This window comes from Brassica napus, chromosome C8 (assembly GCF_020379485.1).
Source record: "Brassica napus cultivar Da-Ae chromosome C8, Da-Ae, whole genome shotgun sequence".
In the NCBI taxonomy this organism is placed as follows: Eukaryota; Viridiplantae; Streptophyta; class Magnoliopsida; order Brassicales; family Brassicaceae; genus Brassica; species Brassica napus.
Window position 1 is genome coordinate 49,190,177 of NC_063451.1, and position 14,402 is coordinate 49,204,578.

The 14,402-nt window shown below is 39.9% G+C and overlaps 3 protein-coding genes across 6 annotated transcripts; 2 read left to right on the forward strand and 1 right to left on the reverse strand.

Moving 5' to 3' along the window:
- Positions 1–18: 18 nt before the first annotated feature.
- Positions 19–6,087, reverse strand: LOC125592050 (protein NETWORKED 1D-like). Its single transcript, XM_048767047.1, has 5 exons — positions 5,510–6,087; positions 5,274–5,343; positions 5,052–5,167; positions 1,319–4,947; positions 19–1,122 (listed from the first exon to the last, which is right to left on the reverse strand). The coding sequence occupies exons 3-5, from the start codon at positions 5,146–5,148 to the stop codon at positions 205–207; spliced, it is 4,644 nt and encodes a 1,547-aa protein (XP_048623004.1). The 5' UTR covers positions 5,149–5,167; positions 5,274–5,343; positions 5,510–6,087; the 3' UTR covers positions 19–204.
- Positions 6,088–7,434: 1,347 nt separating this feature from the next.
- Positions 7,435–11,521, forward strand: LOC106369280 (methylcrotonoyl-CoA carboxylase subunit alpha, mitochondrial). Of its 4 annotated transcripts, none has more exons than XM_013809411.3 (15): positions 7,435–7,826; positions 8,002–8,123; positions 8,208–8,355; positions 8,443–8,580; positions 8,773–8,868; positions 8,964–9,023; positions 9,306–9,398; positions 9,486–9,597; positions 9,705–9,809; positions 9,941–10,080; positions 10,220–10,454; positions 10,530–10,807; positions 10,877–11,122; positions 11,207–11,303; positions 11,384–11,521. In XM_013809411.3, the coding sequence occupies exons 1-15, from the start codon at positions 7,479–7,481 to the stop codon at positions 11,386–11,388; spliced, it is 2,223 nt and encodes a 740-aa protein (XP_013664865.1). In that variant the 5' UTR covers positions 7,435–7,478; the 3' UTR covers positions 11,389–11,521. The 4 variants fall into 4 exon arrangements, with proteins under 4 accessions (XP_013664865.1, XP_048623005.1, XP_013664866.1 ...); XM_013809412.3 differs by having other exon boundaries at positions 7,436–7,826; positions 9,944–10,080; XM_048767048.1 differs by lacking the exon at positions 11,384–11,521 and having other exon boundaries at positions 11,207–11,308.
- A 358-nt stretch (positions 11,522–11,879) lies between these two features.
- LOC125592051 (tRNA (guanine-N(7)-)-methyltransferase non-catalytic subunit wdr4-like) lies at positions 11,880–14,127 on the forward strand. The gene is made up of 10 exons (XM_048767049.1): positions 11,880–12,120; positions 12,206–12,370; positions 12,460–12,613; positions 12,687–12,743; positions 12,826–12,896; positions 12,989–13,067; positions 13,148–13,207; positions 13,327–13,427; positions 13,510–13,570; positions 13,641–14,127. Exons 1-10 carry the CDS (start codon positions 11,993–11,995, stop codon positions 13,995–13,997), a joined length of 1,233 nt encoding a protein of 410 aa, XP_048623006.1. The 5' UTR covers positions 11,880–11,992; the 3' UTR covers positions 13,998–14,127.
- The last annotated feature ends 275 nt before the right edge of the window (positions 14,128–14,402 follow it).

Below are 14,402 nucleotides of genomic sequence, written 5' to 3' on the forward strand. Positions count from 1 at the left end.
ACTTGACCAAAAACTCAGTGACAAAAAAAGAACTTACCAAAAAAACTACAAAATGAAATTGCAGCCACCTGCAATATACAAATTTCTTTTAAAATCTTCCAAACGCGAAAACATATATTAACAAAGGTGTTTGTCATTCATATATTAAACTTAAACTCACTTTCATTCACATGAATATTATTCTTATGCTTTTTAACAAAACGATCAAGGAGATGGAGGTGGTTGTTGCACACACCCACAAAACGCAAACCGCTTTTTCATCCTCTTCCGTCTCTCACCTCTCACTCCTCCATAGATATAGTCCTTAAGAAGAGTCCTCGTTTTGCTATCAGCCACCTTCGCTTTCACTCTATCCTCTCTTTCTCCTTCCAGCTTCAGTAACAAAAACTGTAACCTCTGTATCTCCAACTGCAACCTCCCAATCTTCTCTGACCCTCTCCTCGCTTGTTCTGATATTCTCCTCCTTCTGCTGTTTTCATCCTCATCAAGATCCATCGATGACTTGCTTCCATCTGATATCTCAAAACCGCTCACCACTTTTGTCACCAGCTTCTTGTTGATGCTTAGAAGCTTCTCCAACGCTTCCTCTGCTTCATTGATCTGTCCCTTAACTGTTTCGTACTCGTCTTGTTTTCCTTTCTCGCTTCTCTCCTCTCTCTCCACTTTGCTTTTCAAATCTTCTACGGCTATATGAAGATTTGAGAGCTTCTGTAAATCCGAATCAAGCCTCTCGAGAACTTTCCTCTTGTTTACTTCTCTGTTTGGATCCGTGAATCTGTCTGAGACCTCTAGTTTGTCCACGACCAGTGACTCTTCAGACATGGATTTACCTTTCTGAGGGTGTTGTGGCTTTACCTCTTCTATCTTCAGAATGTCTCTCTTACTAATCCCATATGATGAGCAATCAGAGACCTGATCGAGAACGATATCTTTCGTGATCATTTCGCTTTCCTCTGGATAGGTTTCATGGTTCTGTTTCCGCAGACTTCCACTTCTGCTTGCTGTTTTTAGTTCTTGAACTGCAAGCTTTTCGGTTACGGTCTCTTCAATAGCTTTGATTCTCAAACACATTTCTTGCAACTCTAAGACTCCCTCGCTGTTATCCACCAATGAATCAGTGTCCTGGTACGAGTTACATACAAAAGATTAGTTACTTCTCCCACAAGAAAATTTCAAAACTAAAAAAAAGAAACAAATGCAACATCAGTTCAATGGCATGTGACTTAGGACAACGATAAAGCTATCTAAATCTAAACGGTTCATTACTATCAATCTCAGTGTTTGATTATTAGATGCAGAGTTTGTTATGATAACTTACTTTGGCTGGTCCATTTTCGAATTCGTGAGGCATGTCAATATGTGACTCCAGAGATTCTAAGCTTTCCTTCAACAATATAATAGCTTGGGAGTAGTTACTCATGAGATCCCTTTGTCCTTTGTTCGCCTCCTCTAAGTTGTTCACTCTTCCTTTAAGCTGCTCAACCTCCACGTCTTTTAATGTGCTTCTTTCTCCAAGGCTCTTGTAGGCTTCCTCTAGCTCACGGACCAACCCTTCAAGCAATGTTTCACGAACAACTGACATCTGCAAATCTCCAAACAACGTTGAAGCCCGAGACTCCCATAGGATATCTTTATCTTCTTCTGTTGCTTTAGCTTCCTTGTATTTACATTCCAAATCCTCCACTGTCTTAGATAATTCAGACTTTTCGTTTTGCACGGTGGAGATCATCAGCATAGTTTCTAGAAGTTCTTTCTCCTTCTGAACCAATTGATCCCTCACATTAGCGAGTTCAGCGTCTGTTTTCTCTAGCAAACCTTTAAGCTGCAAGTTCTCAGTTTCCGTAGATTTCAACTTATCACCAACCTCGCTTACCCCTTCCTCGAGCTTACTCTTAACAAAACTGAGCATTTCCAAATCCTCGTTTAGCTTCACCGCCACTGAAAGTTTCTCCAAAACGACATCCTCCAAAAGAAGAATGAGACTGCTTTGGTATATAGTCTCGGAGAGAAGCAAAGAGATATCCTCTTCTAGTTCACGTTTCTCCTCCTCCAACTGCATTGTAGACTTTGTCAAGTCATTTACTTGCCTGCGCAAATCCTCAGTTTCCACCTTCAAGGCTTCTTCTCTGTCTACTCCTTGGTTAACTTTTGTGGTCAATTCTCCATTCATGTCCTGCGAAAGGGAGAGCTGGTGACGATAAGATTCAAGTTCTTTCTCAAGGAGCTTCTTCCCTGCTGCAATGCCAACAGCTTCTAACTTCAGTTGCCGGAGAAACTCAACAAGGACTATGTTCTCAATAGCGGACCGCTGGTTTTCATGAAGCATAGTTTGCATCTCATCAAGTCTATCCAATATGTCGTGCATATTTTTCTGGTCTTGCGAGTTCTCATCACAGGAATCTATACACGGGATAACTTCAAGCTTCATCAGTACCTGGAAGATCCACGCTCTCAGTATTTTAATGCAGTTAATCGAGGACTCAATCTGCACTTGTTTCCCAATGTTTTCTTGTTCTAGTTCAGAGACTAGCTTTTCCAACAGTTGAGAAGCCTCTTTGATCTTCTGATTCTCGGCAACGAGGGAGGAACTCTTCTCAAGCCACTCCTGCAAACACTTCTGCAGAACAATAATCTCAACGTGAGCATCATGATACTCTCTCTCCTTGCGTTGATTCTCGTCTTTAAGATGATGGATCTTTGATTTCATGCCATTCATCTGACTCTCAGACAGTTTCACGAAACTAGCATAGTCACGGTCTTTGGCATCTAGACACACTCCCAACTCTTCAATTTTTTGAAGAGAACATTCCCTCTCGGTTGCTAGTTCCAAAACTTTCACTTTTAACTCTGCCTGTTCTTTCTCCAGCTCTTCAATGTCTTTCCTCATTATCTCCATTTGAGAGAGTAAGCTTTCTCTTTCACTAACTAAACTTGACTTGTCATCACTCAGCAAGTGGCATGAGTCTTCTAGCCTTTTCAAATTTGACTTAAGCTCTTCAAGCTCTGCATTGGCATCAGACAGAGAATTCTCCAGTAGCCTGTTCTCCTCAGAGAGTTTCTTGCTGTTCTCTGTAGCACTCTCCAAACGGGAAACCAACATGTCTTTCTCTTCTGCAAAAGCTTCCTCTAATGTCTTCAGCTTCCCTCTGATTGTTTCCAGCTCACAACTCAAATCTGATATGGAGTTCTCAAGAACAAGATTTTTCTGAACCATCAGTTCTAACTTCTCAAGCAAGGCCGTCTTCTCAATACTTTCCTTTTCCTTTACTTCCTTTAGCTTTGAGTTCTCCTCCTGTAAGGACTGGTGTTTCTTCCCTATCTGGCTTAGTTCCTCTTTAAGACAGTATATCTCTTGCTGCAAAGCATTTCTCTGGTCCACTCTCAGCTCAACTTCACCTTCAAGCTCCTTTATTTCCCCCCGTAATCTCGAAACCTCCTCCTGCAGAATTTTAATGGACGCAGCCGAGGAGAGGTTGAGCTCACTGAGGCATTTGTTCTCCTCTTTCGCTTCCTGAACTTCCTCCTGTAACCCATTGTTACGAGCCTCCATTTCTTCAAGAATCTGAGACCTCTTTTGCAGTTCCAACGCCAAAGCGCTTAGCTCCTCCTGAGACTGAGAGTGCAATTGTTGGAGCGTTTGAAAGGCGGTCTCAGCCTCAATGAAACGCAAGTGTTCTTCTTGTACAGTAGTCCACAACTTCCCCATCTCTTCCTGTTTCTCCGTGAGCTCATGACTTTGATCCCCCAGCTTCTCCAGTAGACCATCAACCTCAGAGTGAAGATCTTGGTTTGATCTCTCAAGCACTACACATTTCTCCTCCGCAGCTTTTAGCTTAGCACTAAGCCTTTGGGTTTCCTCTTGAGCATGAAACAGCTTGAGCTTTAAATCCGCAATTGTCTCAAGGCACTGCTGGTACTGGAGCTCATAAGCTTCGTTCTCTTCAGTTAATTTAGAGACCTTTTCCTTTAAGCTTTCAACTTCACCATCAGCATCTTCTGCCCGTTGGTTGATTAGCCTTGCATCTTCCTCAGCCTTGAGCAACCTCTCTTCCAAGTTAGATATCGCTTCCAAGCATTGCCGGTACTGGACAAGAGCAGCTTCCTTCTCAGTTTCTGATCTAGCAAGGCTTTGCTTCAAGGATAGAATCTCACCTTCAGCTTCTCCAGCCTCCTTCTGGACTAGAGAGATGCGTTCTTCCAAATCAGCTATGTTTCTTAAACATTGCTGATACTGAAGAAAACTGTCTCCCTTTTCAACCTCTAGTTTCCTAAGCGTTTCTCTGAGTGTTTCGACCTCGGATTCAGCTCTTGTAGCTCGTTCATTAACCCCCCTCGAGTCCTCTTGCGCACGAGACACCTCAGACTCAAGATTAGCCAATCTCTCCAAACTCTGATCAAACTGAGCCAAGTTAGCTTCCTTCTCAGCCTGCACTTTCGAAAGAGCCTCTTTTAGCGCCACAACTTCAGCTTCAGCTTTGCTAGCTCGTTCAGACTCCGACACAACCTTCGCGCTTCTTGCCTTCCCAATTTTCAAACCTTTCCCGTTATACACAGACTGAGGATCCTCCATGAAGGCTATGTTTCGCTTCACTGTACTCAAATGAGAGGAAGCATCTTTTTGTAACTCACTGGGGTAAACCGGAGCTCGGATGTGAGGATAACTCTCAGGATCAAACTCCTCTGCGGAAGAACCAACGAGTGACTCATCACCAAACATCATGGTGTGGTCTTGGTTAGGGAAGGCTTCCGCCATAGTCTGCTGAGCATGACGAAGAGCACCGGTGGCGTGATCGTATCTTTCAGCTAAAGCACGATACGCGCGATAAAACTCTTCAACCAGTTTCATAAGCTCAGGGCGCTTCTTGTAATACATCTCTGCTCGCCTAGCAAAGGAGTCTGCATCTTCCTCAATAACCTTTATCATTTGCTTCACTTTACTATCCATATCTGTCAACAAATAAAAACATGTTAGTAAATAACAAAAAAAAAAACATTTTAAGAACATTTAAAAATTAAGATTGAAGTTAGTAGCTTCAATTAGAGTCACATACCTGTGAGATTATCCTGAAGCCATTTAGAGTTTTTGGGATTGTGACTATCCCACCACCAAGAATATCGTTTAGTATTAAAATTCGCAACAGCCGCCATTTTTCACAAGCCCAGAATGCTAAACAAAGCGAAAGAAGAAGCAGAGGTTAAGCTTCCATAAGAATGAATCAAAATCATAGACAAAAAAAAAGAGAGAGAAAAAAAATAGAAACGAATATTATTACCAAGTCAACGAATGGCCAGTATCGAGACAAAAAAAAATCACTGTCCGAAACAATCGGGAGTAGTAGTAACCTGGTCAGAAACATATCAAACCTGATCATCAGCTAAAAAAAACGACGATTCTTCTGCTCTAATAAACGACAAATTAGACGATCACATGACCGTGATACAGTACTAATTAGACCAAACAGAAACTAACTACAACAGTTGGTCTGAAAACAAAGATCGCGACAATTACCGGAGAGAATAGTGTTTTAAAAAAAGTTATTCGCTTCTCCTGAGTTTTCTCCGCGTGTCTTAGCTCAACTTCTTTCCGCTGAATATCTCTCCTTCTATTCTCTCTCTCTCTACAGGCGTTTCCGCTCTGTTTCTACTTTTGACGTTATCAAGAATTGGTTAGGTACGGTGGACTTACGGAGAAGCTTCGAAATGACGCTACCACCCTCCTCTCTACTGTTTCCAAAAATGTTTTTCTTTTATTAATTCGAAGTGGCGTGACTTTGCGGCCTTGTGATCATCTTCGCTGCCAACTGGTTGGCTTAACTTAAGAAAACCTTTATGGGCCTTTTATGTCCAGAAACTAATTATTTAATCCATCCATTATTAAATGTACCAAAAAAATAATATATTTAATCTTATACTTTCCATTTCCCATGAAAAACACATTTTAACACTTGATACTTCTCTATATCTAATTTTTTTCTTTATAATGCAACTCCTTGTTTTAAGTACTATAGACTTGAATAATAACAGTTAGAAGTTTTTAATAGTTGTTAGAATTCAAATATAGTATGGTTTAAAATCATGAATTAATTTATATTTAAAAACTAATGTAGTGAGGTAGAAGAAAGTTGGTATATGTTGTGAAAAGTAGATTTAAAAATAGCATTGCCATCTCTTCTTTTTTTCTTGTTATACCATTTTTATAGCTAAAATGAATAAGCAATAATGTTGATAAAGCATAGGGACGCTGAGAAATGACAAGCTACAAAGACATGAAGTCTTGGACGGTGTGCTTTCGGTCCACTTCCGTGTCACCCTTTGTCATTTCTCCACGTTGGTTATTAGTTCCTTTCGACCTATTCTATCGGAGGGAGGATCTTGCGTGTCAAACTTTTCCAATCATTTCATGTGACCAATTAAAGTTGGCGTTCAATTTCTCAAAAAATGTTGGGGTTGGTGGGTTTGTAAATAACGGTAAGAAGTATATGCTGACGTTACATTTAGATTATAATCACAATTGTGACTGAGAATACTTATGTGTTAAAGATGGATTACTTCTTTGACGCAACTTATACCATATCTTTTTGTTACCAACCAAACCAACGAAGAGTGGTTGTTTATTCCGTCTGTATTCAGGAATCAAGACAGAAAAGAATGATTCATCTATTTGAAATAATTTGACGTCTAAGCATCATAAAAGGTTGTATACATATTTACATGGCGTTTCGAGATAGTTAAGATCACTTTCTTTTGTAAACCAAACTGCAAACGTGACTTCGTATCAACCGTTTTTCTAACATATTCTATGTATGTAATATTGAATTAATTGAAAGGTGTATTTGTTCTTCATTTTATTTTTGTCGGTTTTAAACGAGAAGGACGTATACGATGCTAAAGAAACAAAAAAAAATGAATAGAAAAATCAACACTCAACAGCCATCCATACCAACCATTTTAATAATTCTTTATCTTACATTTTAATATTTCCACAACGGTTTCATGCTCCTAAACCTATTATCTTTGTAGTTTGTATTATCATTTCCAAAATACTTAATAATTATCCCTCCATAGTCCATGTGCCTGATATGATATTCAACGTTGATACTATATTGAACTCTAAACTAATCCCTAACTAGTCAGACCAAGTGGAAATTCATACAATCCCTAATAACATCATTGTAAAAATGACAATATTCCAAAATTTATAATTAAGCCTCGTAGAATGCATCGTAATGATCGGCCCATCATGAAATATGGAGGCCCATACGGATAAAGTTGGGTCAAGCGAGAGGGTAGAGACGCAACGCAAGCGCAACATCAGACGCATATCCACTCGAGGACCAATCCCACGACAAAGCATGCCACGTCATTATTTATTGCTGATTAATCTAAGGAAATGACTACAGTAACCTCGCCTTCTTCCTTTTATCTACAGTTGCTGAGTCACACTTGTCTTCACTCGGAAAATTCGAAATCGAGATCAAATGTCGATGACGATATGGGCACTTCGCCGTGACGTTCGCCGGAAAAGTTACTCGATCCTCGTCAGATACATCTCCGGCTCTTCATCTTCTGGAAGATCTTCGGTCAAGCCTAATGAGCAGTGTATCGAGAAGGTTCTAGTGGCGAACAGAGGCGAGATCGCTTGCCGGATCATGAGAACTGCGAAGCGTCTAGGGATTCAGACCGTCGCTGTTTACAGCGACGCTGACAGAGACTCTCTCCACGTGAAATCTGCCGACGAGGCCGTACGAATCGGCCCTCCTCCGGCTCGGCTCAGTTACCTCAGCGCCGCCGCTATCATGGAGGCAGCGGCTCGAACCGGCGCACAGGTGTGAGTCTTCATTTTAGTTTATTGATTAGTTTTAGAGACTTCCGTGGAATAAAGGAGCGAACTTTATGGAACTTGAACTTTGATTAGTTGCTATGATTGGCTTAAGATTCATCATCTGTTGTGTTCATAAGACTGTTGTTACCTGATGTTTTTTTTTTTTGAATTATAATTAGGCAATACACCCTGGCTACGGGTTCTTGTCGGAAAGTTCGGACTTTGCTCAGCTCTGTGAAGATTCGGGACTAACATTCATTGGACCTCCAGCATCTGCAATTAGAGACATGGGTGATAAAAGGTTATCTTCATACTTCTTTTTTTGCACGAGCTGTCTTTTATGATCATTGCTTGAAGAACATCTCCTTCACCTGTATGTATTCAGTGCGTCCAAGAGAATAATGGGGGCTGCTGGAGTTCCTCTCGTGCCTGGGTATCATGGCCATGAGCAAGATATTGATCATATGAAGTCAGAAGCGGGAAAGATTGGATACCCTATTATAATCAAACCAACACATGGAGGTGGGGGAAAGGTATGATGTTATGATCATTGATCAAATAAGTTAACTACTCTATTAACATTTATTGGTTCTGAGGCAAAGTAAGCTTTTGTTTTTTAGGGAATGAGGATAGTGCAAAGTGAGAAGGATTTTGCTGACTCGTTTTTGGGGGCTCAACGTGAGGCTGCTGCTTCTTTTGGCGTTAACACAATTCTTCTCGAGAAATACATCACTCGACCGAGGCATATAGAAGTCCAGGTACTGGTTTAGACCCAATTATTCTGAATAGAAGGAAAACATATGTCTTAGTTTGGTTTTCTATATGTACTTCTGTTTGAGGCTTTGAGCTATATGGATTAAGTTATGACATATTCATAGAGAAACCGTTTCTGATCTTCACTTTTTCTATCAATTTAATTAATTTTCCTTCTGTGTTTACACTGTTTTCAGGTATTTGGTGACAAACATGGGAATGTTCTTCATCTTTACGAAAGGGATTGCAGTGTACAAAGAAGACACCAAAAGATTATTGAAGAAGCTCCTGCGGTAATATTGACTGTGTGTTCTTTCTGTTATTGGTTTATATCTTTTCTAGCATGAATGGAATGGATATGAGTTTGATTGAAACTCTACTTGTGCAGCCTAATATATCTGAAAAGTTCCGGGCTAGCTTAGGCCAAGCTGCTGTCTCTGCTGCACGGGTATAACTTTTAATCCTGCTTTTTCATCTTTTATAGGTGTAGTGAATTTTTAGTGAGAAATCTTAGTCGAAATTGTTTGATTATAATCTTCTTTTTTATTGCATTTACTTATAGTACACGTCCCTTGCGTTACTAATATTTGATCATGACTTAAAAGTTTACATTTGTTAATGTGAGTTCCATTGATGTGTAGTCATTTGACACCTCTTCTTGCTAGGCTATATCTCTCACTTCAACTTCCACAAGAAGCACTTATATTCTGTTACCTTCTGATATTTAAAGGCAGTTGGATATTACAATGCTGGGACGGTGGAGTTCATAGTTGACACTGAGTCTGATCAATTTTATTTTATGGAGATGAACACCCGTCTCCAGGTGATTCTTTCATTTATCTGTATAACCAAAGTTAGTTACCTCATTAAACATTTGATTATCTAAAAGAACATTGATAATCCTTCTTAGGTTGAGCATCCTGTAACTGAGATGATTGTTGGTCAAGATCTTGTGGAATGGCAGATTCGTGTTGCCAATGGGGAACCTCTCCCCATTAGCCAAGCCGAGGTGCCATTGTTAGGTATCTCTCTTCCTCCTTGCCGTAAATGGAAAATATTTTTCTTATTGAATTTATTAATTTTCAGGTGTTGATTCATCATTTTGACCAGTATATGTATCTCTTGGCAGGTCATGCCTTTGAGGCGAGGATATATGCTGAAAATGTTCCAAAGGGATTTCTTCCTGCAACTGGAGTCCTCAATCATTATCGCCCTGTTGCAGTCTCATCATCAGGTGCCGTTGGTTATATATATAAAGCTGTTTATTCTTCCATCGTTTGAAAAGAAAATTCTTATCTGTCAGACATCAGACCCTGTTCTTGTCTTGTTGAGAACCTCTTTCATGTTGAACCTTTTTTTCTCTAGCAGTTCGGGTGGAAACTGGAGTTGAGCAAGGAGACACTGTTAGCATGCACTATGATCCTATGATTGCAAAGCTTGTTGTATCTGGAGGCAATCGCGGCGAAGCTTTAGTGAAACTTAAGGACTGCTTGTCTAACTTTCAGGTACATCCCGTAGACTCCAATTAACAACATTTTGTCAAGTCCTGAATAGTTTCATTTATGATTTTTTTTTTAAAGAAACTTCTTCCAGATTCTCTCACATGCCTTCTCAGTAATTACATGAGATATCTTTTGTTGACAGGTAGCAGGTGTACCTACAAACATAAATTTCCTTCAAAAACTTGCTAGTCACAAAGAGTTTGCAGTGGGCAACGTAGAAACTCATTTTATAGAGCACCATAGAACCGATCTATTCGCTGATGAAAGCAATCCAGCTGCAGCGGAAATGGCATACAAGGCAGCTAAGCATAGTGCAGCTTTGGTAGCTGCTTGTGTATCCGCAATCGAGCATTCTTCTTGGAATGAAAGTAACCATGGTCAGTTCACATGAGTCTTAAGTCTCTTCTTTACAAGTTACATGATTTAATTTATTTTTGTGTAAACTCATACAGGGAAGCTTCCATCAATATGGCATTCTCATCCTCCTTTTAGAGTCCATCATGAAGCCAAGCAAACGATTGAGCTTGAGTGGGACAACGAATGCGAGGGAACTGGCTCGAACCTTGTATCACTCGGCGTAATAAATCAACCAGATGGAAGCTATCTCATACAGGAAGGCAGTGATTCTCCAAGTTTAGAAGTCAGAGTAACTCGAGCAGGAGGAAACTGCGATTTTAGAGTTGAAGCGGCCGGGTTGAGCATGAACGTTACTATAGCCGCGTACTTGAAGGTATAACCATCAGCATCATGTTCAAACTCTCGTGAAACTGCTGCTTATGAAGTTTGTTTTTGGTACCAGGATGGTTATAAACACATCCATATATGGCGCGGTTCAGAACACCACCAGTTCAAGCAGAAGGTTGGGATTGAATTCTCTGGAGATGAAGAAGGTGTCCAACACAGAACGAGCTCAGAAACATCATCACACCCTCCAGGAACCGTTGTGGCCCCCATGGCTGGTTTGGTAGTGAAGGTCCTGGTCGAAAACGAAGCCAAAGTAGATCAAGGTCAACCAGTATTAGTCATGGAGGCAATGAAGATGGAGGTTAGTATACAAATCTCTTCTTAACGCATATGCTATTTCATATAACAGACTGTAAACTAATTATAGTATAATTTCCTTTAATAGCATGTTGTGAAAGCACCGTCTTCTGGAAGCATACAGGACCTCAAAGTTAAAGCAGGCCAACAGGTTTCAGATGGAAGTGCTCTATTCAGGATCAAAGGTTAGTATAATTTAGTGTTAAACCTTTTTTCTCCTTTCAGACTTTTTAATTAACTCCACCCGTTTCACAAATCTTTGCAGGGTAAATAAACACGGTTACACGCTATTGATCGAACCCATCCGCTAGTTTACACGAAACCTGAACTAATAAGCAATTTGGATGTGTATATATAAACTGAAATCTTACAAAAGATTAATAAACTCCAAGCTTTTATCAAATGTTTATGCTGCTTCCTCTTCAGGCTAAGATTAAACTACAAATGGTAATTACAATAAACAATAATCAAGATAGACCGAGCCATTTCTTGAAAGTTAAACCAGGTTCACTCTTTTTGACCTGAGCCTCAGCTCTGAAGTTTTGGAGTTTTACCATTGTATCCTTCGAGTCGTACTTCTCAGCTGATATGTAGAACTCAAGGAAACTGTCTCGTACATATTCTCACAGACATTTCATCGAACAGGTGGCGTGCATTATTATGGGCCGATACGCGTGGCCCATTAGCTGAACCTTATCACAACATGGGCCGACAAACAAATTATCCTTTAATAAAAGTTAATATAATTCTTACCAACAAACACAGTTTAACAACAACTCTAACGACAAAACGATTAGACCTTAAACAGATCAAGTAATAAAATCCATCTTAAACCCTAAATCTACTGTCCTTCCGACCGTCCGTCTGTGTAACAATGGAAGAACCTCAAATCGAAGAACAGAACAAACTTATCGATGTTGCTCCTGCATTGATATCAGTTCATCCATCTCAAAAATCTATCGCTGTCACCGTCGGTTCGGATCTTCGTGTGTTCAATCTCATGTAATCTCATTGCCTTCCTTTCAAAATCAATCCTATCTCAAATTCAAAACATTTAGTTTTACCAATTGAATGTTATTATCCACAGAGACAATAGTCCAGTTACTTTAGTGGACGAATCTAACGAATCCTTCCATAAAGATTCCGTTAGAGCTATTCGCTATAGCGCAAGTGGAAAGCTTTTTGTGTCTACGGGCGATGACAAGCTCGTTAAGATTTGGTCTGCTGAGTCTTGGCGCTGTCTCAACACCATGTAAGTTACATTAGTAATCATTTTTTTTTTTCTAGAGTATTGATTCCTAAGAATGTTTTCGTAATCTTGTGTAATAATAACAATGGCAGATGTTCTGAGAAAAGAGTTACTGCGGTTGCTATAAGCCACGATGATTCGTATGTATGCTATGCGGATAAGTTTGGTGTTGTATGGGTGGTCGAGCTGGGTGGGATCAAGGGTGTGTCGCTGCTTTCGCATTATTGTAGTATTATTACTAGCTTGGTAAGTAAGATCTAGTTTTATTCTTTTACAGAAGCTGTGTTTGTCTCTCAACCTGATCTGTTCTTGTTTATAGGAGTTTTCCCCTGATGGTCGATATATACTTAGTGCTGATCGGGACTTTAAGATAAGGGTAAGCTAGTGACAGTGTAATCAAATGTTGTGCCGTTTTGTTTGGATTGGTCTTATAGTAGTGAGTATGTTTACCATCACAGGTGACTGTTTTTCCTGAGGAGCCTCTACAAGGGGCTCATGAAATACAGAGCTTTTGTCTTGGACATACAGAGTGAGTGAGAGTTTAAGGCAAACATGTCATCTCATCTCGAGGATTTATTACTTAACAGTTGGTTTAACGTTTTGTTTTAAAACCCTGGTTAGGTTCGTCACCTGCATAGCTTTTGTCTCCAGTCCAGAGCTTACTCAAAGCTACCTAATGTCTGGAAGTGGAGATTCAACTGTAAGTCATCTTTACATCTTTGTTCATGTATTTTAAGACCAGTGACTGATGCTTTACATTCCTTAATACCGATTTTTTAGGTGCGATTGTGGGATATAACATCTGGATCTCTTCTGGACACATGTGAAGTTAGCACAGTGGTAAAAGTTTCACACTTAATTTGTTTTGTCAGTTTGTCACATGGGACCATTTGGTTATGTTATTTCAGTTGGAGAAGTAATTCATTTGTTCTTCTTTTATTGCTGTTTGCTTATTGAAGGCTGGACATTTGGAATCTAATGAAACCGAGCAAACGCAAGTCACAGTTACTGATCTATGCGCTATCCCTGATTCTTCTCTTGCAGCAGTGGCTATTCAAAGGCAAGTCTAGTTTTGTTTGACCGCTTTTTATGTTTCTTTAAGATATCAAATGTTTGATTATTTTTACCAATGCTGAATGCAGTTTTCAAGGAATATTATTGCTTAGCTGTGACTTGTCAGCTCATACTCTCTCCATCACAAAGGTATGACACTTATAAGCAGTTCATGTAACATCATCATAACCATAATTTAACCGGGTGATTTATCTTTCAGGTGATACAAATCCCTGGAGAAAGTTTCATCCCCACAAGTATTTCTGTAAGCACATCTACACTATGGATGGTATCAGGAGCCTCAAGTGGGTCTAACCAGCCTGGTTATTCAAGAGTTCGTGTCATCTCCTGTATTGAGTCTGAAAAATCTTCAATCCTTGAAGATGAGCAAATTCCCGGAGGGGCAAAACTGTTGGAGAAACTGCAAGGTAAAGCTTCAATAGAAGAGAGTGTAATGATTGCTGCATCAGAAGCTGTGAGAACAGCAATGTCCAGCCTTTTGATGAAGAAGCAATACTCTGAAGAGAAGAGAGAGTTCAGGAAAAGATCAAGAAACGATAAGAAAACCATCAACTAGTAGTTGCAATCTGCTGAACTTGCTTTAGGCTGAATCTTGTTTTGAAGCTTATCATTATGTTTTTTTGTGACTTTCATCATTGTCAACTACTAAAGAAGATACTTTATAAGATACATTAGTTAATCTTTCATTACAATCTTAGAAAAGGTTAAGACATTACAACACAGTAAAGATGTAAACATTAATTGTCGTTCTGGGGAGCCATGAGGCGTAGTCTCTCTTCCGAGACTTGTCCACGATCACCACCAAAGTACCTCTCTTCAGCGAGCAGAGACTGTAAATCACTTCCGTTGGCTAAGCTATTGAACTCAACGGCTTTAGAAGGCATAGTTGGATAACGTCTTTGGCAGAACGTCATCAGTCTTTTAACCGACTGAAGATACTTGCGAGTGGTCTCGTCGTTCA